General features: G+C 38.3%; 3 protein-coding genes across 4 annotated transcripts in view; 2 read left to right on the top strand and 1 right to left on the bottom strand.

The window, feature by feature from the left end:
* The window catches only part of LOC139461695 (uncharacterized), a 162,351-nt gene that overhangs the window by 24,748 nt on the left and 112,980 nt on the right, over positions 1–24,623 (bottom strand). The window lies entirely within an intron of this gene.
* Positions 2,545–5,809, top strand: LOC139461621 (flagellar attachment zone protein 1-like). Its single transcript, XM_071243092.1, has 3 exons — positions 2,545–3,390; positions 3,645–3,971; positions 4,931–5,809. Exons 1-3 carry the CDS (start codon positions 2,545–2,547, stop codon positions 5,762–5,764), a joined length of 2,007 nt encoding a protein of 668 aa, XP_071099193.1. The 3' UTR covers positions 5,765–5,809.
* Positions 16,805–23,142, top strand: LOC139461630 (uncharacterized). Of its 2 annotated transcripts, none has more exons than XM_071243097.1 (2): positions 16,805–16,884; positions 21,328–23,142. In XM_071243097.1, the coding sequence occupies exon 2, from the start codon at positions 21,456–21,458 to the stop codon at positions 22,449–22,451; it is 996 nt and encodes a 331-aa protein (XP_071099198.1). In that variant the 5' UTR covers positions 16,805–16,884; positions 21,328–21,455; the 3' UTR covers positions 22,452–23,142. The 2 variants fall into 2 exon arrangements, with proteins under 2 accessions (XP_071099198.1, XP_071099204.1); XM_071243103.1 differs by lacking the exon at positions 16,805–16,884 and adding an exon at positions 18,266–18,322.

A 24,623-nucleotide genomic window follows, 5' to 3' on the forward strand; every position in this document is an offset into this window, starting at 1 on the left:
AATTGGCAATAGTCCTGTAGTCCTTGCCAAACTGCCCAATGGTAAAGGTATCATAAGGACTTGTAGAAATTTGCCCTTTTTAAGGGTTTTGCTATATGTTATCATTATAAGGACTAGTGGACGAAAACTGTTAGTTTCTAACACTGCATGATCAAAAAAAGGCTTATCTTTTTGCTCTGTCCTCATTTTTGTCTCAGACATAAGCATGATCGAGAGTACTAAAGATTTACACCTGAATAATGTATGTAAATTTGGTCATGCTATTTTAACCATACCGACAATGACCATATCTTAACATGAATTTATTTGATATAACAACATGCTACTGACTATCTTGGTGCACCACATCATTAATTTTAGTTGACTGAACATTTCTTGTGTCTGTTTGTCATTTTACGCAGCATTCAGCATTATTCCAGCTATATGACAGCAGTTTGTAAATAATAAAGTCTGGACCAGACAATACAATGATTGACATCACGAGCATCCATCTAAGCAATTGGGACATGTTCACAAGTCACAATGTCGGGTCAAGTGATCCCAATAGTCTTGTGCATCCCAGGGGTTGATAACATATTTGGAGGTGTGGAGGTGAAATTGGGCTTAACATTGTGTTCACAATTATTGCACATGCATGTGTGTGTGCATCTGCTTGTACTAGTCTGAACTTCTGCTGCTTTCCTAGTGCTAGCACACTAAGATACTATGCAGCAGTTTCACATGGATATCCCACTTACACACAATATACTCACAGACGCTGAGCTGACCAGTCCTTGGTCAATCAATCCAAAGTTAGAAATTGGCACTAGTCCTATAGTCCTTGCCAAACTGCCCAATAGTAAAGGTATCCTAAGGACTAGTAGAATTTTTAAATTTTTAAATGTTTTGCTATATGCTATCATTATAAGGACTAGTGGACTGAAACTGTTAGTAACTACCGCTGCAATCCCCTTAATACCAAGCACAGGGTAACAATAAGTCCCATTTTATAATGTCTTTTGGTATGACATATTCAGGCGATCGAACCACAAACTTCCATTCTCTAAGTATATGAAAGTATAAAACCTGACATAAATACATAAATTCTAAAAATATAATTTGATCCTTAACTAATAAGTGGTATTCCCCAAACCCAAGCCAATCAGATGTTTCTGTTTGATGGAACCTCCTAACCTCATTGTCGCTAACATACCAGTAGTCTAACATGTCGAATTTGCTTTTGTCTCTTTATGACACAGTAAAACAATTATAGATCATATTTGAGGTCAAAACCTGTTTTAGTGGCCCAGAAAAAAGTAATATCGGCCTCAGACTTTGCCCTTGTTTTCCCTTGTAGGGTCCATAAAAACAGGTACTGACCTCATACATAGTCTAAAATAGTATAAAAGAATTGAGGAAAGTATCTAGAATCTGCTTTGTAACTTTTACTTGGTCATGACTAACACACTGATTGGCAGAATATGAGGTTCACAGTTGAGCAGTCAGGCTGTTGTAGGAGTGAGGAACAAGTGGACATTGCTTGTGGGGAGTAACTGCTTGTACAGGAACCAGTACCACTAGGAAACGTTGTAACATAATCAACCGTCAATAACTTATTGCTAGCCACAGAAATTTGAAGAGGTCTGTGGATATTGGTTGCACACATAAAAGATGCAATCATAAACTCACAAAGGTAGTTCATGGTAATAAGTATGTTGTAGGGATCATCTCAAAGGTTTCTTTTGGTCCACAATATCACTACATGAAGTGTGATCAGGAATATATTATTTCCTTACTTCAGGCAGTGTTTCCCAACACAATGACAGCATACCTTTACTTTTGACACATCAAGTATAACATGTCAATGCCAGAGAATAACCAGTTATGATTATCCGTCAAAGACTTTTCTCATCAAAACCAAGGACATGAACTATGAAAATAGTGATTCAAATTCTCAATGGGGAAAGAGAAATGAACAAAACTGGCACTACAAGTTTACAATGCATTGAGATACAATAAAACAGTTATTGGTCATACCCATCACAATAACCTGTTCTCCATGGGCCTATACAATGTGTACAGTGTTATGAAGACAGTGTGTCACAGTAGCCAACTGTGGTCATATCTGTACTCCACTGCTCTTTAAGAATGTCATAGACATAGAGTGCTCCAATCTGAATGTGTTACTAGAAACAGATAAGCAGCAAGAAGTCTTTGCTTTGGTGAAAATGCACAGAAATCTGTAGGTATATATTTAAAATACAAATATAAAGATACAAATTTTATCTTTAATTAAATTTGTTACAGCATGAAGAATTCGCTTTGAAGGGGCCATCTTCAAGTTCAGACGCCATCTTCAACCGCATCTTCCAGGATGATGACAATGGCAGTGTGAGTGAGTGAGTGAGTTGATTTCACGCGGCTTTTAGTAATATTCCAGCAATGTCACGGCGAGGGACACCAGAAATGGGCTTCACACATTGTACCCATGTCGGGAATCGTTCCCAGGTCTTCAGTGTGACGAGCAAACGCTTTAACCACTAGGCTACACGACCGCTCCTGACAATGGCAGAACCAGTGCGGCTGTCCAAGTCACTTGAAAATCTGGCAGCAGATGACATCACACCGTCTCTTGCTGACAAGAAGAGCTTCTCTAAATCAGTGGACAATTTGGAGGAAGAATTCAGTCTTCAGTCTGCTGACAAGACCTCTGTGGATCTAAATAATTACTTTGATGATAATGAAGAAGGGACAGATGAAGATTCCAAATCAGAAACCTTTGATAACAATGATCTAGGTTATGATGAAAATGAAGGATCAAACGGCTTAAAAAACATTGAGGCATCTTTGTCTCGCATGACAAGGGTTGTAGATTCAGCTGACCAGTCAGACTGTGTATCAAGTGAACTGGAACCAAGGAAAGACTTGGAAACATCTTTCTATGAATCAAATTCAAAATCATCATCCTCAAAACACAGCAATGTCATGAAAAACATGTTAGTTATTCATGGTAAAGAAAAATCAGTTTTAGATAAGAACTGGGAAGAAGTCAAAATTGACAAGGACTTACAAGTTTCTGTGAATGAATTGCTTAAAGGATTTTTTGAAAGTTATTTGAATGGAGCTCATAATGATGAGAGGATTCTGCTCATCAAAGCTTTGCATGAACGTGCTCTCAAGGCAGAAATATCAAAATGGTTGTGTGCAAAGTTACAGATAGAACGAGATGGTTGGTCACTGAAACTGAGGATGGCCCTGAAGGAGGTTGAGGAGAACAGGAAGACAGCACTAAAGGCAGCAGCAATACTCCAGGACTGCAGCAGCCAGCTCCGCCTTCTGCTGGAGTGTTTCAGCATCAGTGACTCACTGCTGGACTCCATACCTCACAGCAGTAGCAGGGAAGAAATACAGGTAGGTGAAGATTCTATATATAGTAAAATTATTTTCTGCATGATAGAAATTTAATTCACGAAAAAAATATTGAATATATAAAAGAAAGAAAGAAAAAACTTCTTGTGAAAATGTATTTCAAAAGTTCTTTTTAGGTAATTAAGAATTGATCTGGCTTCATATGGCAAAATAGACAGGATAAAAAAATATCAAAAGTCCACCTAAAACAGTTTATATTGCATAATAAAATACTTTTGACAACATTGTTGTACTAGAGATCCCTGGAACTGTTGGTGGAGATCTGTAATGCCTTGATGGAGGACCGTTTCCAGTGCATGCAGCTTCTGGACATGGAGGAGGAGGAGCAGGAAGGGGGAGAGATGCTGGCTGTGAGGCTGCAGCAGCAACTTCTGGTGCAGCAACACTCATGCAAACATCAGGTGCAGGAGGCTACAGAGAAAACCAAGCAGGCCGAATCAGAGAACCTGAAGCTGCTCAAGGAGGTGGTAAAGATGAAGAAAGTGCTTGGACAAAAGCAGCAAGATGTAGAATGGCTGCGTCAACAGATGACTGACTTCAATGAAGTGGTAGCAGCTAAACAGGTGAGGATGGCCAACTGAAGATAGACAGCCATCGTTTAACCAGTCTTAATATGATGCAATTGTCATGACCACACAATATAAATTTCAATGTTGAATGTGCTAATAAAGGTATCAAAAATGATTTCATTTCCAAAGGTACATTGCAGGTTATTAGCATGACATTCAAGAACAGGAAACAGCTTTACGCAAGTCTTTATCACTTGCCAGGTGCTATGTTCATCAATTCATGGCATATATAAATAAAAAACACTAAAGAGGATGGTGGTGATTTTACTGCTGGAAGAGCACATGGTGTTCAAATCAGTAACACTGTAAGCCAGGTAATAGACAATACTCAAATCATGTAACAAATGTTATATTTGGTATAACACCTTCTTAGTAAAGTACAGATTTGCATACTTTTTTTTTTGCGGTTGAGTACGAAATATAACATTTGTTACAATCGACCTATTTCTAAATGGCATTGCATGTTAATATACTCACTTATACTTGTTTACAGTAGCATGGCTAGATGTTTTTTTAGGACCAGTTCTTTTCAACACCGGCTGGACATACTGACAAGTAAATAGTCGCATGGTACAATGACACACAATCAACAAAGTCACCAGGTCTGACCACCTTGTTAATTGTTGCCTTTGGTTGATGGAGGCCAGTTCTAACATGTAATCATGTAATTTATACATATAAATAACTTTTGCTGAAATCAGAAAATATATGTGACTAAACCAGTGGACAACTCCACACATTCTAAAAGCTATTTGTTAGGGCCATTTGTTTGCGTCCATATATTCAGCTTTACCTACAAGCTTTATTTATCTCAAGCATGCATGATCAAAATATACAGTGCACGATTCAATTAGAAACATAACAAGACACATCACAAATGTTATGTATGAATATCAATGTTCTATATTTACCACCAGTAAGAATAATGAACACAATCGTATCTCTGCATTCAGGTGAAGGTGGTGGATAAATCAACATCAACAGAATCAACGGCTGACCAGTCCAGACCAAACAAGTCTCAGAGACCATTAACAGAAAGTGTCATTTCCACACAAAAGACATCTTCTACCAAAATGAGCCAGAGGCCAGCAACTGAAACCCAGACGTCCACAAAAGGCAAAGAGGCCTCTGTGATCCATATATCCCAGGAGAAACTCCATGCACTGAAACTGAGGGCCAAGAAACTGGAGGATTCCCTCCATGATGCCATAGCAAGCATGGACAGACTGCGCAAATCCACAGGGCCGGTGACTAACAGCCACAACCTCAGCTTAGCAAATGACATTGACCTGTCCCCTCTGATACTAAATGGAGATGGGCAGGCATCTTTAAGTAGACATACTGGCAGCAAAAAGAATTGGCAAAGAGCTTCTTTTGAAGTGAAAGGTGCTCCGAATACAATGACAACAAAAACTCTCAATCCTATACCGAAACTGAATCTTAAGCATTCAAGTAAACACAACGATAAACGTAGCATATCTGAGAGAGGTCCTCCCAAGGAAACATACAGGCAACTTGAAGTGAAAAAGACTGCAGAATTGTCTGCAACTCTGGCTCATCTCAAAGCTTTCAAACCTCAGGTAGGCAAGGTATCCAAGTGCCTCAGGTGTCAGAAATTGTTTCGGTCAATCGACAATCACAAGTTGGCCTGTCTCTACCATGCTAAGAGTAAAGAGCGGGTAGAGAAGTATACTGAAGGTGGTCAACTGGTTCGTGTTCTGTATATGTGGACTTGCTGTAAACAAGAGGTGGACTCGGAAGGGTGCTGCTATGGACAACATGTATGACATCAGCCGTATACTGTCCATTGTGTAGGATATACTCAGGATAATGTGTGGGTGATTGAGATTGGTGTCACACCACCTAACTTTCAGTATTTCAGGTGTATGAAGTGTCAGCCAAATGTAGGAGGAAAGGATAATGTGACACAGCTGAACCTTCTAGCAAGGATATGGTCCTGACAGTCTAAAGGATAATAATTTAAGCTTCCTGGGTTCGGATGGTCAGGTTTGCTTACTTGGTTGATTTCATGTCAAACACTGGATTGTCTGGTCCACACTGGGATGTACTACCATGCCTTGGCGCCTTACAGCACTGGGCCAACCATGTAGTGTATTGAGTTTTTCTGTGAACAGCTGGTGTCACTGTGATAGTTTGATGGTGATTCATGGGCACATCCATATGATATGGTCGGAATCGTTCCGTGGACTGCTTTTAGCTGAGATTTCCTACATGATTATGGAAATGGTTTTGATTCTATTATTTATGTGTGCTCCAATATTTGGGCATCTTTTTCGCAACTTCTTGAGGTGAATCATGGATATTAAGCCTGCCTAAGAACCATATACGTGTATGAAGAAATTGTATGTAATAGCATGAACTCTATTTATTAATTATTTATTGACTCTTCAGAAACAGGTCTTTTGGCTTTTGGCCAGGCATTTTTTTTCATGACAACTGATTTGTTTTGTCATGATTCTTCTAACGCAGACACTTGTTTATGTCAGGGTGAATCGATCTTTGGGGCATACATAACACAACAACAACTTCCTCAAAACCAACAATTCATTTTTGTCACACAATAATTGGTTCATTTACATGAATGAATGCTCCATAAATGTTGTACATGTATCTGCTCATGGTATATGTTGAAAAGATATGCAAGATACTGGAAAATAAGAATACACTTACAAACACGAATTGTTGAAATATATTCATTTTATGAAGATAAATCCTGTTCTCATTCAACTGGTGAAGAGTAATGTGAACTTTGCCTGTCTTAAGAGGTGACTAATGGGATCGGGTGGTCAGGCTCACTGACTTGGTTGATGAATGTTATCATAAACCAGTTGGATGCTCATAATGTCAATCACTGGATTGTCAACTATGCAATGATATAGTGATATTTCTGTAAATGGTGTTCCATTTTGTCAAGGAAGGAAGTATGACTACACATTTTAGCTGCGATATGAATTTTTATTTTACTGTGATATCATTGTGAAAATTGAATGTATTTGGAATAAACAAAACATCTCTTATAAAACATTGTAAGTAGTTTAAAAACCAGACTGGTACTGACTTTTGACTGAAGTGCAACTTCACATTTCATTCAAAATAACAATTACTCTAAAAACAATTGTAAACAATAACCATTTTATGATGATTTTCTTATTTCATAACATATACTACATTGATCCTTCGCTACAAAGCTACCTTTGGGGACCAAACAATTTATGAGAGTTATAGACGATCAGCTGTTTAACCGAGGTGGAGTCGTAGAGGGTGGATGACCAACACATCGGTACATGCTCTGCCAACCTTACATGATCTATGCACCACGTTTCAGAGTTTCAGAAAAGATTAGAATAGTAGTTGTTTAAGATTCAGAGTGTAAACAAAAGATTTATCGAGTGTTATGTGCTTTAAAAAACCTATCGTATTGCTTCAGCGAATTCAGGTGTCTATATAGCGATAATCTGACAGCGGTTTCTGTAAATAAATCTACAAATCACTTCACTCACGGTTTCGTCGAAATGTATGTTTATAATATTGAATAAAACTCATAAAACATACTACAAACATAAGTCCCGACATACATTGAACACGTTTTTAGAACCAGATAGTACAATAATGCTTCAGTTCGCATTAGTTGTCTGGTATTTCAGGTGTTACACACTCACAGTGAGCAACAGGGCCGGTCGGGTAGCCTAGTGGTTAAAGCGTTCGCTCGTCACGCGGAAGACCCGGGTTTGATTCCCGACATGGGTACTATGTGTGAAGCCCATTTCTGGTGTCCCCCGCCTTGATATTGCTGGAATATTGCTAAAAGCGGTGTAAAATCATACTCACTCACTCACTCACAGTGAGCAGCTGATAATGTTTTTTTGAGATGCGTTACCACGCACCATAACCATGTTAGCGCTATATATTGAGTTAATTGGTGATCGAATTACAGGAAAAGGATTTCTAATAAGATAGATGGATATTAATTAAGTTGTCTTTTTGTTGTCTCAATTGTTTTTCAGATTTATACTTTTCATCAGGATTAATTTCTTTTTTATTCTAAAATAAAAGAGATAATGTAATACAACCAAAAATATGTTGAAAACAAGCATATTCTCAGTTGAACAAAGGCTTCATTTTCATCTTTTGCAAAATTCAGGGCAGGCAATTCCATGAAATAAGAAACAAAGTTGTTCTGGCCTACATAACATGCTGTTGCATGGCAAATAAATGATGTGGTCCTATTTATTTAGTCAAATGACAACAGCTGATTCGTCTGCCAATCATTACCAGGTGAGGATGTCAAGGACAGACAAACACAACAGTGTTTCGACTTGTATCCACTGTGAGGTTAATGGTGCATCAAACAGACACCCCACTGAGATATATTGCCGCATTATAGGGCGATATGACACACTTTAACTTCACCATTACAGACCTATACATCATAAACTAAAATCCTCCCTCTATTGTTGGTGTTTCTGTTCTTTGGCTATCATAAAACCCTACGAAAAACTTTTTCAAACATTTCATTTTAATGACAATACCTATCATTGAGTTATGGGACAGTAACTTCAACCTTTATCAATCACATTGTCTAAAAACTGAAAAGGCCAAGTATTGCAGTACCTGTTGCTTAGAGGAAAAAATTAATGAGTCAACAGAGTGTTCCTGCAGTGCTTAAAAGAATTAGATCAATCCAGAATATCACATAACACAACCTATTTCTCACTCAGAATGTTGGTTTTATTCTGTCAAAATTTGACTTGTTGTTACCCTGTCTGGCGCTCGGCATTAAGGGGCTAAAACAAGGACTGGTCGGCTCGGAGTCAGTATACTGTGTCTGAGTGGGGTATTCATGTTAAACTGCTGCATGGTATCTCAGTGTGATAGCACTATTAATCGGCATCAGTCCGGACTAGTACAAGCAGCCACACACACACGTGCATGCACGTTGCGATATAAGTGCAATAATCTTGGACGCGACGTTAAACCCAATTTCACCTCACCTCACCTGTCAAAATTCTCTAAGAGGTGAGTGAGGTGAGGGGGTGAGGTGAGGTGAGTTAATGTTGTGTGACGCCACAGTTGGCAAGCTAAACTAACTCTGGACCAGTATGAACAACAATCTACGCCATAGGGGTATGATGACACACAAGCAGGACATTCTTAGGACATACACTAGTCCAGAGGATGCATAATTAGCTTGAAGTTTGTTTGTTTGTTTGTTGCTTAACATCACACTAATATTCCGTCTATATGACGGCGGTCTGTAAATAATTGAGTCCGGTCTGTAAATAATTGAGTCTGGACCAGACAATCCAGCGATTGACATCACAAGCATCAATCCACACAATTGGGATACAATGACATGCATCAACCAAGTCAGTGAACCTGACCACCCAATCCTGTTAGTCGCCGCTTAAGACAAGCATAGTTGCCTTTTACGGCAAGAATGGGTCGCTGAAGACTTATTCTACCCCGGACCTTCACGGCTGAGCTTGCAGTACTGAAGTATTACATGAAGTGTCATACTGGTTAGTGAGCATCAAGAACAACGTACAGCTTTCAATGAAAAAGGCACACAAGGCCAGTTGGTTCATCCAATAATCTTTTCAAGTGAAACTTTGAGGCAAATACCGTATTCGACGTAATAAGCGCCCCGCTCTAATAAGCGCCCACGGCGATATTTATTAGTATATTGGCTTGTGAACAATCCCAATTGGCACCCCTTCCGATTGATCAATGTACACAAGACTTATTTATTCGTGTATAATACGCACTCGTGTGTTATATGCACCCTTAATTATGGGCAATTAAATTCTGGAAAAATATATCTGTCGTATCTGTTATTTCAGGCTGTCAGAATAAACCACGAAATTTATCGTTCAACTCTGTTATTTTCCCACCAAAATACCTTTCTAATAAGAGCCCCCTATTTCTAATTTTGAGAGTGCCCTGGGCGCTTATTACGTCGAATACGGTATGCATTAATATTGTGACTTGCTTCACACCAACCCCAGACCTTACACTATGGGTAACCTTTGATTATTTAATGATAATATAATTCTGCTGCTCTTGCATTATGTCCAGTCAACCTTTTTTCATGCAAGCTAAAAAACCACCATCAATGTCCCAACCAGCAGACTGGCAGTTATAGTCATTCTGATACCTTGACACTTAAAATGAAATGTTATCGATCATGTGTTCAGACAGTGAAAGTGATACTAATTGTGGAATATTTTCAATTCAAACTGACGATGGCAGCATGCTCATTCACAATTTTTAGGAAGCATCATTAGTTCTTATGCCGATCACAAAATCTGTATTTGATTTTAGTAAGAAGTCTATATGTAGCTATCACAGTAAGACCAGCCCTGTGTTTATGTAATGGACAGATACACCTTAATGTGCTACATCCAGTTGGGCTGTGTTACAGGGGTATACCTTTACAGTTTTCTTTGTATTGACATTAGTTAATTGAAATGAAATATTTGTCCTTGCTTGTCCTTGCTTGTCCTTGTGAAATCAAATTAAGTAAGGCAGCGGCATGAGAAAACCACTTTTCCAAGCCAGAGGCCTCAGATCAAACTTTCACATGACTGTCATAAAAAGGTTTTAAATATCCTGACAACATAAAACATATTTAAGGCAACCGTGAAACGAAAATTTGTCTGAAAACCTCTGTCAAAGCTTTTTTTAGAAAAAAAGTAAAATGGAGTGATCTATTGATGACGCGGGAAACAAATATTGAACATATCTGGTTTATTGAAGCCCTAGTAAAATCCTTTCAGTTCCCCTTCAGCAATGACACGCAGGACCAGTGGAATGGATCGATATCCACAACAAGTACACTTCTTTTACACTTAACCTTATCAGTTGTAATCACATGAGCTGTCTTGATATGCTACCAGTATTGTCAGATGCATTTATAAGTTGTGATGGTTCCTAAACAAATAAAAAAAAACCTGAAATACAAGAATATATATATACTCTTAAAGCCCCACCCTGACTATAAATAGCCCGCAAGGTGGCGGTGTTTCAGTTTCGAACAATGACTGACAATGTAAACACAACCGAGTGTCGGGAGAGGTTTTTTGAAAACCATACGGGAACCAGATCACCATTGACCGTCAAACGTCGTATCAACTTGAATAACAAACCATGGATACAAAAAATGGCTCCATATCAAGATATAAGTAAATAAATTTTCTGTAGTTTTATCATAAAAAATCGAATCGATCGTGTTTGGCGTCTGCATCAATCACAGTGGGCGGAGCTTAATTACGTTAGCGCTATAAATAGCAAAGCACATGGTCATGTGTACATGTGACACATTTAATGCATTTGTGGTCAAAGTGTATTGTGTTGTATATTTTTACGGCAGAACATCAGTTTCGGTTAATGTAACAGTAACGATACTTAAATACGAAATTGACGACGCGATTCTTTCAGTTCTATCCGAAAATTACAGATACTTGTTTAGTTTTGGTCATTTGCATTCAACAGTTAGATTTATGCCACACAATAATCAGTTTATATTCATAAAACGTAAATTATTACAGATTTTTCAACTAATGTTTAGGAAGGGGCCTAACTTGAAGCACCAGAAGTTACGCCAATATTCCTCAGCTTGACTACAATAGATGAATATGTCACGTGTATCAAAATAACAATGCACATAAGCAACTGGTAAATGAGTAACGAGATATATTTCATGATTTGACCTATAGAAGGCGTATCCAGATAATATTGTACTTACGATAAACGAAAACTCCAATACACATATTCCAAGACAACTTTAATTATGAACTTCCTTCACTTTCACAGAATTTTCACACACAAAACTGAGTTTGATCATTAGATCCACACTTGTCCCATGTATTTTTGTTCGGGGTATTTGGATACACTTAGCGCACAAGTTTTAAAATACAATCTGGGATCCCTTTCCCGTTTTGTCCACACCAATCCTTCATCTGCTCAGAGACCATATAATATTATATGGTCTCTGATCTGCTGCAACGTTTAATTCTGTTTCTTCAAGTCCAAGTATCTACGATCTCTCCAAACACTTCGTCCAGAAGCAATGTGCTCGAATCGACGAATTTCTGCAACATGGTGGCCGCACCATTCCTTAACTGCGATTGCCTGTGCCGTGTCGCGCATGGTTGACAAAAGAAGGGCGAACATACATATTCGGCTTCATCTGGTTCCACAATGAAATCTAGCTGTGACACTGATTCACTAATCCCAAGAATCGTCACTGAATTTATCAAAGTTTCTGTTGCCCTTGCAAGGGCGGGAAGAGAGGCGCCATCTTGTCGATTCGAGTTGTGAATCTGAATGATGTCAACTTGAATTGGAACTTTCTCCACGATAAAGTCACCAATGTCATAATCGAAATGACATAAGGCTCCCTGATTATCTCGAACAATTCTTCGTCAAAGTAGGCTTCACATGAAAATCTTCTGTTGCTCATATTGAAGACAAGCGAAATTGCAAAGATATTCACAGTTGTAAGCAGCAACTCGATGCGCTCATGGGGCGTGGTTGCTGGGAGATCGCGTGGTCAGAAATGCGAAAATAAAAAGTTTTAGAAAGTAATAAAAGAAATACCCAGTGCAATGAAAAAGTACCATCTAGGGGATATTTTTTAATTATAATATTCACGAAAAAAATAATATTTTCTAAAAATGCAAAATGATTTATTAATTTATCCCAAGGTCGTAACCCTGATCACATGGTGGGTATTTGGAAGAAATCTTTGCGATGACGCCGTGAATGAGGCCGTGTGTATTACATTGTTGAATTCAACTGCCCAGATATTCGTCATGAATGGAGAGAAAAATGTATCTGAGAGAAACATTGTTGCTTTGAGCTTCGAGACATAACACGACTGCCAAAGTAGCAAGCGACCTGAATGTAAGCTTGATGAAAGTAATGATGAAACCCATTTTCACGCACATGACAGAACTAATGTGAACAAATATTTATCTGAACATCGTTTCGAAGTCTGTGAGGCTGTCCGTATTTGAATATTTTTATCTCCATTCCGACGTGAAATAATATAATGTCTTCGTGTCTCAATTTTGCTGCGGCAGTGGAAAATTGCCCACCGATCTAATAAAAGAAATACTTCTACATCTACAACTGCACCGTCATAAAACCAGGTCAACTTTATCTTTGTTCCGTTGTTTATTAAAAATTCGTTTCCGAAGCAAAGCGAATCGATCTACATCATAAATTAATTCATAGACTTGATTCTAGTATCAAGTGTTTTTTTAAAATGTCATAAAATTACTTACACAATTATTGAAAGACATTTTTTGATAAGTCATATATTTTATTTCGTCCGCCCGCTCTCTGATTAGTTGAGGGTTGAGGGGAGAAACACATACAAACAATATAGATGGCCGTATGCAAATGACACTTGGCATGCCAATCAAAAGGGATCTGGGTCACTCGGACCCGCCAAGTTTCACGGATCGAGTTACTTCGGCACGAAGAGCTTCATCGGACAAGTGAGACTTTGTCAAAATACATTGCTACTGGGCAATGAAAAAACGACAAGAAACTACTTTGATCAATTGAAAATATTTTTGACCAGGGTTTTTTACACGATCGTTGTCATCCAGATGAGGCAAGACGAAGACAAAGAAGAAAAACATTGTTGAAATCACCGATTGCCGTATATATTGTGAGAAATGCTATTTATAAACTGCAGATATACCGTACACCACAGGATAACGATTGGTGCCCCAACACATATTATGTTTCTTGTTCATTTACACTGCTCATATGCATTACGACAAACATATTTCGTTCTAGTCTAGAAATCTAGAACTATAATTTGTGTGTTGGATAAATCGTGGACATTCACACGGTATCATTTTATGAAGATGTGAAGACGACATGGCAGGTATGTTTTGAAACCAAAGATGAACGCGTTTGTTGAAAAGTCTTGTAATCGTTTGTTAGATATTTATATTACCATTAAAACTTACGTCCTTGTTGTCAAACGGCCCACGTGGGTGGGTGTTTACATGACGTCACCCGTTTACGCATTAACCAATGAAATCTGTGTTTATGATGACGTCATATTGACCTGTCAGATCACTTGTATAAGCTCCGCCCACTAGAGTGCGGTAGTTACTACCGCAGATGGGGCTTTAACACGTTACACTGGAAATGAGGGTAAAATATATACTTCACGAGATTTGGAGAAAACAAGTATCTCTCAATTTTCACTTGTTTCGGACAAAGAGACGAGCGGCTGTGTCCAACACTGTTGCTGTAAATACCATACAGGGGCAGCAAGGCAGAAGTCCATGCAATCCACACCCAGGCTTCGCTTTACCATGTCAGATGCCTTCACCCATTCAGCAACAACTAATAGCGGTGCCTTCCTTCCTTTGTTTTGTTCCGTTTGTTGGTTTGTTTTGGTGTAGGTGTGATCACTATTCACCATCCATGTGTTCAATTGAGTCCCTCCTTATGTTGGCCTTGAATGGTTAATTGAGACAAACATGAAGTGGCTGCACCAGGGATGTGCAGCCAATTGGGATCACGGTCTGCCGTTTTTTACTGTCCGCCAACTTCTTTATAGCTTCACACAAATGAGCCCGGAACACATACCACACAAGCTGGGACTTGCAGCCCCCAGCACTCCCAGGTCTCTTCATCCAGACATTGTCAATACACTTGTGTACTAGAGACTCGTCCATCCACCCCTTTTCTTGTACTGTGACGTACACGCCACTGGGGACTCGTCTTTCGGCTTCAGCTTCCGCTCGAATATCAGCATCAGTGTCAGCATGGTCCCATCGGCCATAAGAGGTCGACACCATGGTGAAGTGTTGTTTCTCTGCTTCACATGTTCATACTGACACCGTTGAAGTCCCCTTGGTGTCAATATTCCTTGATCCTGGCATGTCAAAGTTGAGTTGTTTTTTGGGGAAACTACTTTTTCAGTGCTTTTAATTTCCAGAAAAACTTCACTCTTGAATTTCACACTTCAATATGTCATTAGGCCTGACCAATTTAATTTCTTGAATTTTTTTAATTAAATAGCTTAAAGTAAAACTTCATTCCTTGATCCATGGGTCTTTTGTTACAAAACCTGGTGACCGTAGATACAGTTACATATCAATCTTCAGAGGTTCAGGTAAAAAATGAATGGGGGCACAAGTGGCCCAGTCGTCTAAGGCGCCACGATTCGCTGTGCTGAGTTGTGTCCCTTGGGCACGCCAGAAACCTATAATTGTGGGTTCGAATCCCGGTTCGCCCCGATTATGTTTCTAGGTTTGTCAGCACCATACCCGTGCTTGTGGGTTTCACTGAAGTTGTAAACGTCTGATACCTGCATCACTTTGGGATTTCCTTGCACATTACGCCGTGATATAACTGGAATACTGCTAACAGCAGCGTTAAACCCAATTCACTCACTCACTCACTCACTCAAAAATGAGAGCAAATGCCATCTGAAGTTTACTGAGAAAACTAATGGGGTATGTGAAATGCTGGACTTCCTCATTGATATCATCTATATACGTGGGGTAAGACATTTAGGCAAGAAGTAGATTTGGGCGCCAATTGTGCCCCCTTCTTACTGATCTGTTTCACTGTTCACATGAATTGAAATTTCTGCTCGAATTGGCAAATTCAAAACAAAGGAAATTTGGTCAGAAAGTTAAACTTTAGCTTCAGGTGTGTTCATGATCTGGTATCATTCAAAGACCAAATATCCAATTCACTTCCACAGATTTACCCACCTTAACTAGAAATAAAGGACTCCAATGAGACCGCCTCATCTGTTTTAAAGATCTATGCATACAAAATCAGAGAGACAAAACACTCTCCACAAGACTGTATGACAAGAGGGATGTCCTCAACTGTTCAATAGTCAACTTTCCCCTCATGTCGAGCAATATTCCTGCAGCTCCAGTCTTTGGTGTTCACAACTTTTGAGGTACAATCGAGCATGCTCTTTCTACCAAGATTTCAAAGAGCATCATACAACTATGCTCAAAAGTTGCTTGATCAAGGTTACAACATTCAAAGCCTCAGTAAAGCTTTCAAAAACTATTGTGGAAGACAAATTTGATGCATCACTGACAAAAAATAATGTCCTCTGTTATTTCCTATTGTGGCTTGAAACCTAATGTTCCCGTGTTTTTTAAGGTAAACAAATGACTTGCCTCTGCATGTGTCTGTGATGGGTGGCAACGGTGGGGAAGGATGCGCTCACTTTTTTGCGAACACCTGGTATCATCACTATCTGCTAGTGATTCATAAACACATTCTCATGATATTGTCAGAATATAATCAACTCTACTTTTAGCAGAGATTTCTTAAGGATATGGAAAGGGTTTTGTTGCTTTTGTTTATTATTGTGTATGACTTTTCTTTGTCAAGATGTCAAGAGTCAGGAGGAAAAATAAACAATAAATGTTGTCAGGGTTGATTTGACGTTAATTCACTAAATAATATAACTAAATATTAAACACTGATTTGACATGACTTGAACTCTGCCCAAAGAGTCAATTTGACCAAGTACCTTGAAAAGTCATAATATAAATTTTATGACTTATCAGATATAGTCATGGTGAATGTGAAACTGTCCAGTAATCCAATTATCATGTGGTCTTAGTGCACAAAGCAAGGGGGCTAAGTAACATGGAGCTTTAGAGTCAAAGGCCATAGAAAACACCCAGATCTGAATGGGTCTGAGGGAAGCCTTTATAAATGGTTTAGGCAGTGGGTGTTATGAATGCCATGTTAATCTGAGTACCGACAATGTTATTGACAACAGACACAGTTTTATAACATGGCTCCTTGGAGTGGCAATCTTGATGGGACATTCGTGGGATGAACTCGGATATCCAGATGAATACCTGTAGCTAAGGTAAGACAATAGGCAGAACGGGCAATGTGTTGGCTGGAACATCAGACATTCAGAACATTTAGCCACAACTGACAGCAGAGCAAAAGATATTCATCACCAGCCTGACATTACTAAGCAATATTTCCCATTTGTCAAACTGTACAGCGAATGTATGTCCTAGGGGGTTTATCTGAGTGAAAAGTTATTCTCTTCTTACAGACTATGAACTTTTCTAATTACCTATCACTTAACACATGCATGTACCCAAATGGAGTGACCAAACATACCTAAGTAGTATCCTTAGTGAGTATGGTGTTTATTAGTCATTGACTTGCAGAAAGTTAATATATGTCAGGGGTAGAAGCTAACATATCTAGTCCACTAGCCCTTATAATGATAACATATAGCAAAACACTTAAAAATGGCAAATTTCTACTTGTCCTTATGATACCTTAACTATTGGGCAGTTTGGCAAGGACTACAGGACTAGTGCCAATTTCTACCGCTGTATGTCACACTGATTGGAGTGTATCTTGAACTAACTTTGTGGAATCACAGCCTCTTCAAATATACAAAATTAATTCAGTAGGGCCTAGATGGTAATATTCGAAAGTAAAGTTTTAACAAGGAAATTTATTTTTGATGGTGTTCTATGGATATTATGTCTAAATGATAATTTACCCAACAGACAACAGCAACCTGCTACCATAGAGACTAATATGCATACTCCACACATTTTGAAACAGAATGAATGACGTCTTTGAACAATGAAGCAAAATGTAAAAATGTTTGTCCATGACCCTGTAAATCAGTGCTAAGGCAAATATAGGGTTGCATGCTCCAACACTAACATTAAGTTGAACACTTTCAGTGATAAACAACATATTACATACACCAGTCTAGTCCGTCTCACAGTCCCTGAACCATACTATTGCCTCTTCCACCCTGTCCTTACTGTAATGCTATTGTAATAAAGCAAGTCTACATTTTCCCCAGGTTCAGGAATCTCCCCCTCCTTTTTAATTTAAATGTAATTGACTCCTTCTAGCAAAACTATATATTTTCAGAGACTTAGCATTAGTCCAACATCAGTCATGAAACAATATAACTAGTATTAACAAAACAAGACAAGCAATATATACAGTACATCTTATCACACAAAACAAGCAGATAAACACGATGCCCTACTGAGATTAGATTTAGAAACGACTAAACTGCTTCAGCTTTCATCCTGTTAGAGTGGGTATGTAGCTAATCTGTCAACTAGAGAGTTCCCCTCTTATCTCCTTGTTACCCACTATGTATGGGGTAGTCTCAGGTCGTTGTCATAGGCCAAGCCAATACATACAACTTTCTGCTCCATGTACACTCAAGATTATCTTGTCAAGAGTAAAGAACATGTTGAATGATTGAGCCTGGGACGGCTCAGCTATTTCTTTGGCAGCTCTCTATGTACAAGGTAGGTGGTCTTTTGTTCATGATTTTTGAAACAGAAAAGGAACCATGCCTTTTGTTCAACATGTCAAATAAATATAACTTTCTACAGATGTACATAATATATATCATTTGTATACAGAACTGTGTACATGATCTATCTGTATGCGGGGGCACGGGTGGCCCAGTCGTCTAAGGCGCCGCGATTCGCTTTGCAGAGTTGCTTCCCTTGGGCACGCCAGAAACCTATGGTTGTGGGATCGAATCCCGGTTCACCCCGATTATGTTTCTAGGTTTGTCAGCACCATACCCGTGCTCGTGGGTTTCACCGAAGAGGTAAACATCTGAGACCTGCATCACTTCGGGCTTTCCTCCCACATTAAGCTGACATGCCGTGATATAACTGGAATACTGTTAAAAGCAGCCAACTCACTCACTCTATCTGTATGTGTGAAAAGTTGTCTAATTGATTATGATTTCCTGAGATCAGGCATGTGTGAAGTAAATCATTAAATTTCAAATCATGACAAAAAGTTGAGGTGAGATGAAATTTGGTTTAATGTTGCGTCCAAGATTATTGCACTTATATAGCGATGTGCATATGTGCATGTGTGTGTGTGTGTGTGTGTGTGTGTGTGTGTGTGTGTGTGTGTGTGTGTGTGTCTTTCTGTCTGTCTGTCTGCTTGTACAAGTCCAGACTAATGCTGATTTATAGTGCTAGCCCACTGGGATACCATGCCACAGTATAACATGAATACCCCACTCAGACACAGTATACTGACTCTGAGCCGACCAGTCCTTGTTTTAGCCCTTTAATGCCAAGCGCCAGACAGGGTAACAACAAGTACCATATTTTAGTATGAAGCGTCCAGGGATCAAACCCCGGACTTTCCGCTCCATGAAGGTGGCCGACAAATAGGAGATTAAAGTCTATGATATAATTATAATCCATCATTGGGATTGCGTAATTGTAATGAATGATCATAACTTACCCATCACATGATCAAAATAGCCAGCGTTATGTTAAAGAGATTGAAATGAAAACTTTATATGTCTATCTTGCTGCTATATTCAGACAGCTGAAATATCAAGGTGGATCTCTGTACCCATCCAGGAATATGCTGCCTATGCCACAGCCTCTACGAACAATTATCTATTTAAATTTCTTAGGAAATAATAAACAAAATATAAGGATATACCTTGCATATACCAAATTATAGACATCTCAACTGTTACTTTCAGTGTTTAAAAGCCCCTCCCTGCCCCATGTAAAACAACACAAACATATTGATCAGCAATGTTGATGGTTGAAAGCCTACAGCATTGAATATTGATGGCTCAGTTCCCTGTCACGCCTTTGAAATAGATCAACACTGGGGTATTCATTTCGGGACATTCTTGTGAGGGGATCCATCAAGGGAGGTATTCACTTGTTGACAAGCTCAACACTGGAGAAACAATATGTGGAGAGTACAGGGTGGGTTACGTTCTAGCTGTGTACAACTGAAGTCTCCCAATGCTGTATGTTGGTATAATCATTTTCTGTTTGTTCAAAATTTGTTCTGATTGTCATGTAATATGTTTTGTAATATGGCCTTCAATTTGTTTGGAATCTTTACTATACCACTTTCAAAATCTTCTAAACTGCTTGTTGTCATTCTATCTAAACATTTTGTTCTATATTCTTTTCAAATAGATACATATATGAATTGTAATTGTGCAGGTTCTTAAGTTATTAATGGGTATATAAATGCAATATTAGCTGTCATCTTATAACTGTATTGAAAAATAAAAACATCTGCATGTACAACTTCTGCATTACAATTAGTACCGACATCAAGCATCAAGCAAGTGTTAGAACCTACACCGAAACGTCGCTCCTAATTGTAATAAAGAAGTTGTTCATCCATATATCTTACCCTTACTTAGTACCGGTACTCCAACTTCTAAATGCCTTTCGAAGAAATAAAAAAAATCAATCATAATTATGATGATGTGGACTACACATCTTATAGGCTGACCATGCATCACTGAACACAACAAACCACTTGTGGCATAGTAGACACAATTTATGGATAACAACTTTCTTATGTTCTGTGAAGGCGATGTTTCAGTATAGCTGCTTATACCATTTCATAAAATTTCATTAAAATTTTCATAAACAGTTAAATGAAGATTACAAAAATTGCACAGCAGAATTCGAATATAAAATTTCGATATTGTTACCACAAACAAAAATTAGTTTTGCCCTTGAGTACATTTAAAGATTCTATATTCCTTTGTTGCTGACTTCTCACATTATCGTTATGAATGTTCCTTTGCATTAGATGTTATTTTCAACGTAGTCCTATTTAACCTGTCGATTGAAAAGTGCTAAACTGAAAGCACAACATGAGGTTTCAGTGATAAATCTTATGCCATCAAATCTGCTAGCAACACTCCCCTGTCCTGAAGCACATTATGCTTAACTCCATTCTACTCATGACATAATTAGATGTGAACTCTGTGGCCTTAGCAAAGCACCAACTTTCAAGCTCTCTGTAGTCCATAAAATTTAAGATATCTTCTCCAAGTTCATTTATATCTGGTTTTCTGGCCAAAATATATTGCCACACATGGATGAAGATTGTAGTAACCGCTGTCAGCATTTTGTAACTTGTTGTTAGTTGTACATATCATCACTTCAAAAGGCCTACAATGATTGCAAAAGAGAGTATGGTTTTATGCCTTTTGCAGCAATATTCCAGCAATATCTCAGTGGGGATACCAGAATTGGGGATCCACATTACCCATGTGGGTCATGAAACCTGAGCCTTTGGCATGAGTAAAAAACATTTAAACCACAAGGCCGCCCCACTACCCGATTTGAGAAAGCTTCCACAGAGATACAGTCATCAAATCAGTTGTTTCAATACGATGTGGTTTGAAACCTCTAAAAGATCAATCAGAATTAATATGCAGAACTGAGTATTTCCTAAAGTCATGGCCGAGTACTCAATGAACTAATTTATTCTCTACTTGATATTACAGGTTTCAACTGACATGACACATAAAGGCCAATGAGGAACAGAGCATCAACTTAATATCATGAGAATGAAACTACAATAAATACATCTTTGCACATTCCAACTGATTCAATAAACTTAAAAGGAAAAACAATGGCCAGTTCTCTGAAAGAAAATAATCCTGATATCATCGATGACGACATCCAACGCAGAGTCCAGGCATTGTTTAGCAGCAAACAATCACACGACAATGGCATCCAGGCATCATCCATATACGAGGAAGATATAGATGACCTTGAGGTGACCTTGAAGAAAGTTCTCCAAGCTGAGAGGAATCACTGGAAAGAGAAGCTCCAGAGTTCAATGCAGGAGATAGACAAGCAGCACAAAGTGATTCTGACAGCACAGTCAGAATTACAAGCTCTTGCTGATGAGTTTGGGGTGGTACCTCACAATGATGTAGAGGATGACTACAAGAGCTGGGGCAGTTCAAAGGATCTTGTAAAATGTCTCCAGCACTATATTCACAAACTCCAAGAATCCAAGACGGAGACACCAAGAGATCCACAGCCACCTGTGGTTGATCTAAAACTTAAAAGCACCATAAGCTCTCTGAAGAAGGAAAAGACTGAACATTTAGCCACCATTACATCTCAGAGCAACCAAATCCGTTGGCTTCAGACTGAGCTGAACTCATACAAACATAAAGTTCACAAATATAGGAAAATTGTGAAAAATTATAATGAACAGACTTCTTCACATTTTCATCTTGATGATATAGAAACTTCCAAGAAATTTCCTAATCAGCAGATTGAGAAACAAGGAGGGGAGAGGGTATATGTTGAAGGGGAACAACTGACATATCCTAATCCAAATGATGAGATTGCATCATGGACACAAAGGTCCAATCAGAAAGGAAAGGAAACAGTGCGAGGGAGTCCTCGAGCTGGTATTAGTCAGTGTCTGAGATGTCAGAAACTGTTTAAGCAGAATGAGAACACCAAGTTGGCATGTCGCTTCCACAAGAAGGGTCGTGAGATCAAGGAACAGTACGATGACTCTGGTAGACTCTGCAGGGTTGTATATAAGTGGGCATGTTGTAAGAAGGTCCTGGACTCACCAGGATGTTCTTATGGATTCCATGTCTAGAGAAAGATCTGCTGTACCTTTACCAGTTGAGGATGAGGATGAGGATAATGCCTTAAGAATGTTCTTAATATAAAGAATCTCACAACTTAATTTGGGCTGTAAAATTATGTTGATGGGCTCATAGTGACCTAGTGATTTAAATGTCCCACCTCAGCTTCTCAAGACAACACGGCACAACAAACAGGATGATAAATATGAGCTAATTACTATGCATTCCATGTCTAAGATTTCCTGTGGCACACCTCTAAAGCGTTTGGTTCTTCAGGTTGTTTTATTGTGGATGTCTTTTATGCTCATGAAATTCAGTTTTCAACACACAAGAAAATAACATGATGCCCAATCAACACTGATAATCTGCTGTATAAATACTGTGTGGTCACTGGCATGACATTCACTTGTATGTGATAGCCTCTCAATCAAATCCAAAGGTACCCATGAGTTAAAACATGGAGGCATAATATAACCACATGGAAGCGATCATATAGCATATATGGTATGCATTCTGGAATAAAAAGGGGATTTCAAGAATTTCTTTTGTGGAGTGATGAGCCATAAAAGGTACACTTTGAAAACCTTCCACTGTTCAATAAACATTTCTGGATGCCACAGGCATTGCAGCAACCAAATTCTGCTTTAAGGAGATATACCAGTGATTAACATGTGTTTTCAGTTTTCACTGTTAAGAAACAAAGATTGCAAATGTTGTATTGATGTAAAGATAATAAAAACGAAATTTCAATATGCGTCTTCATGTACCTATGTCAGTGTATGCTGGTCATATACCTGACATTCTGTGGAAAGTTTTTTATGAATTCCATATATCTTAAAATGATAGGAAAAAAAGTGACACTGCATATCACATGATAAGTGTCAAGTAGTCACCACTTTAATGTACTTGAAGTTCATTGATCATGTTAGATCTAATCTTTACAATGATAATGGAGAACCAATCTGTAACATTCCTTATGTCAAATATCAAAGCTTAAGTACATTAATCGGCGATCTTTGTCACTTTATCCTCCCTTCCCTAAGCCGTGCATGAACCCGTCTGGTCAAAACTTAAACTGACAGTGCATATGGTATGCACGATACGAGCGGTACACGGTACTATCACACCTACTGACAGTTAACCAGTATAGGCTTCACCTCAATCAGCAATGTACACGTAGGTGTATGGACAGTAATCTTTTCACCTAAACGATGATCTACAAACATATGTTCCATGATTCAATGACACATCAGGGATGACCACGACTGCTTAAATTGTAATAGTAAGCCACTTGATAGCCATTCAAAGCGAGGCGATGTGATCAGCTGATCGTTCATTCCAGGTTGCTGACTTTGTTGACATTTTGCAATCGGTACATAAAGTGATGCCCTTGATGTTTGAATATCATGCTTTTAAAAATTAACTCCTTTTTTTTTATTGTACCTGGTATATATATATATATATGTATGCATATCTATGTTGTATCACCAATGAGACAACATATATGCATTTCAGTACAGCGGGTAGGCGATGTGATACACAAAATGTAAAGGTCTTATGTAATGTAAAGTTTTTCAGTAAATTTTGTGAATTTTGACAGCAACAGATGTATTTATCAGGTATATAACTGAGAGAAGTGAGGAGAATATTTCAACAAATTGTCAAAAAAAGGCATGGACATATTATGTCATCAACTACATATCATGATACAATGTTCAAAAAAATGAATTGGAAATCACTTAAATCCATTTTGATATTTGTAAGGGTTAATTGGTGCATGGTGTACACATTTTTTACATAGATGTATTGTGGCTATTGCCCAGGACTACCATGATTACATACATTTCAATTATGATAAATAAAAGATAGATATAATTATGGCATTTTTTGAAATTCTAAATAAATTTGTTTGAGACACAGACGAGCCTATATATTAGTTTAAATACATATTCAAGGATGCAGATACCAACTACAACTTTTCATATTGTAAATGGAAAACAACATATTCATAATAATTTTCAATCACTATAATGCTGATTGTATTAACATTACACAGTGTCTACACCATCAGCTGATTGTAACAGCTCTTTCTAAATTAGACCTTGCTTTGCATGTATTCCTTATTACAAACTGATGTTTCAAATTCCCACACAAGCAAATTAAGAATGCCATTCTTTCTTCTC

Source organism: Haliotis cracherodii, unplaced genomic scaffold, assembly GCF_022045235.1.
Source record: "Haliotis cracherodii isolate W230 unplaced genomic scaffold, xgHalCrac1.p SCAF_1, whole genome shotgun sequence".
Lineage (NCBI taxonomy): Eukaryota > Metazoa > Mollusca > Gastropoda > Lepetellida > Haliotidae > Haliotis > Haliotis cracherodii.

Excerpts from the sequence above, each read along its gene's own strand:
- LOC139461630 (XM_071243097.1), top strand. The coding sequence starts at position 21,456 with ATGGCCAGTTCTCTGAAAGAAAATAATCCTGATATCATCGATGACGAC.
- LOC139461621 (XM_071243092.1), top strand. The coding sequence starts at position 2,545 with ATGGCAGAACCAGTGCGGCTGTCCAAGTCACTTGAAAATCTGGCAGCA. Across the intron at positions 3,391-3,644 it reads GTAGCAGGGAAGAAATACAG|AGATCCCTGGAACTGTTGGT; the intron begins GTAGGTGAAGAT and ends TTGTTGTACTAG. Across the intron at positions 3,972-4,930 it reads AAGTGGTAGCAGCTAAACAG|GTGAAGGTGGTGGATAAATC; the intron begins GTGAGGATGGCC and ends CTCTGCATTCAG.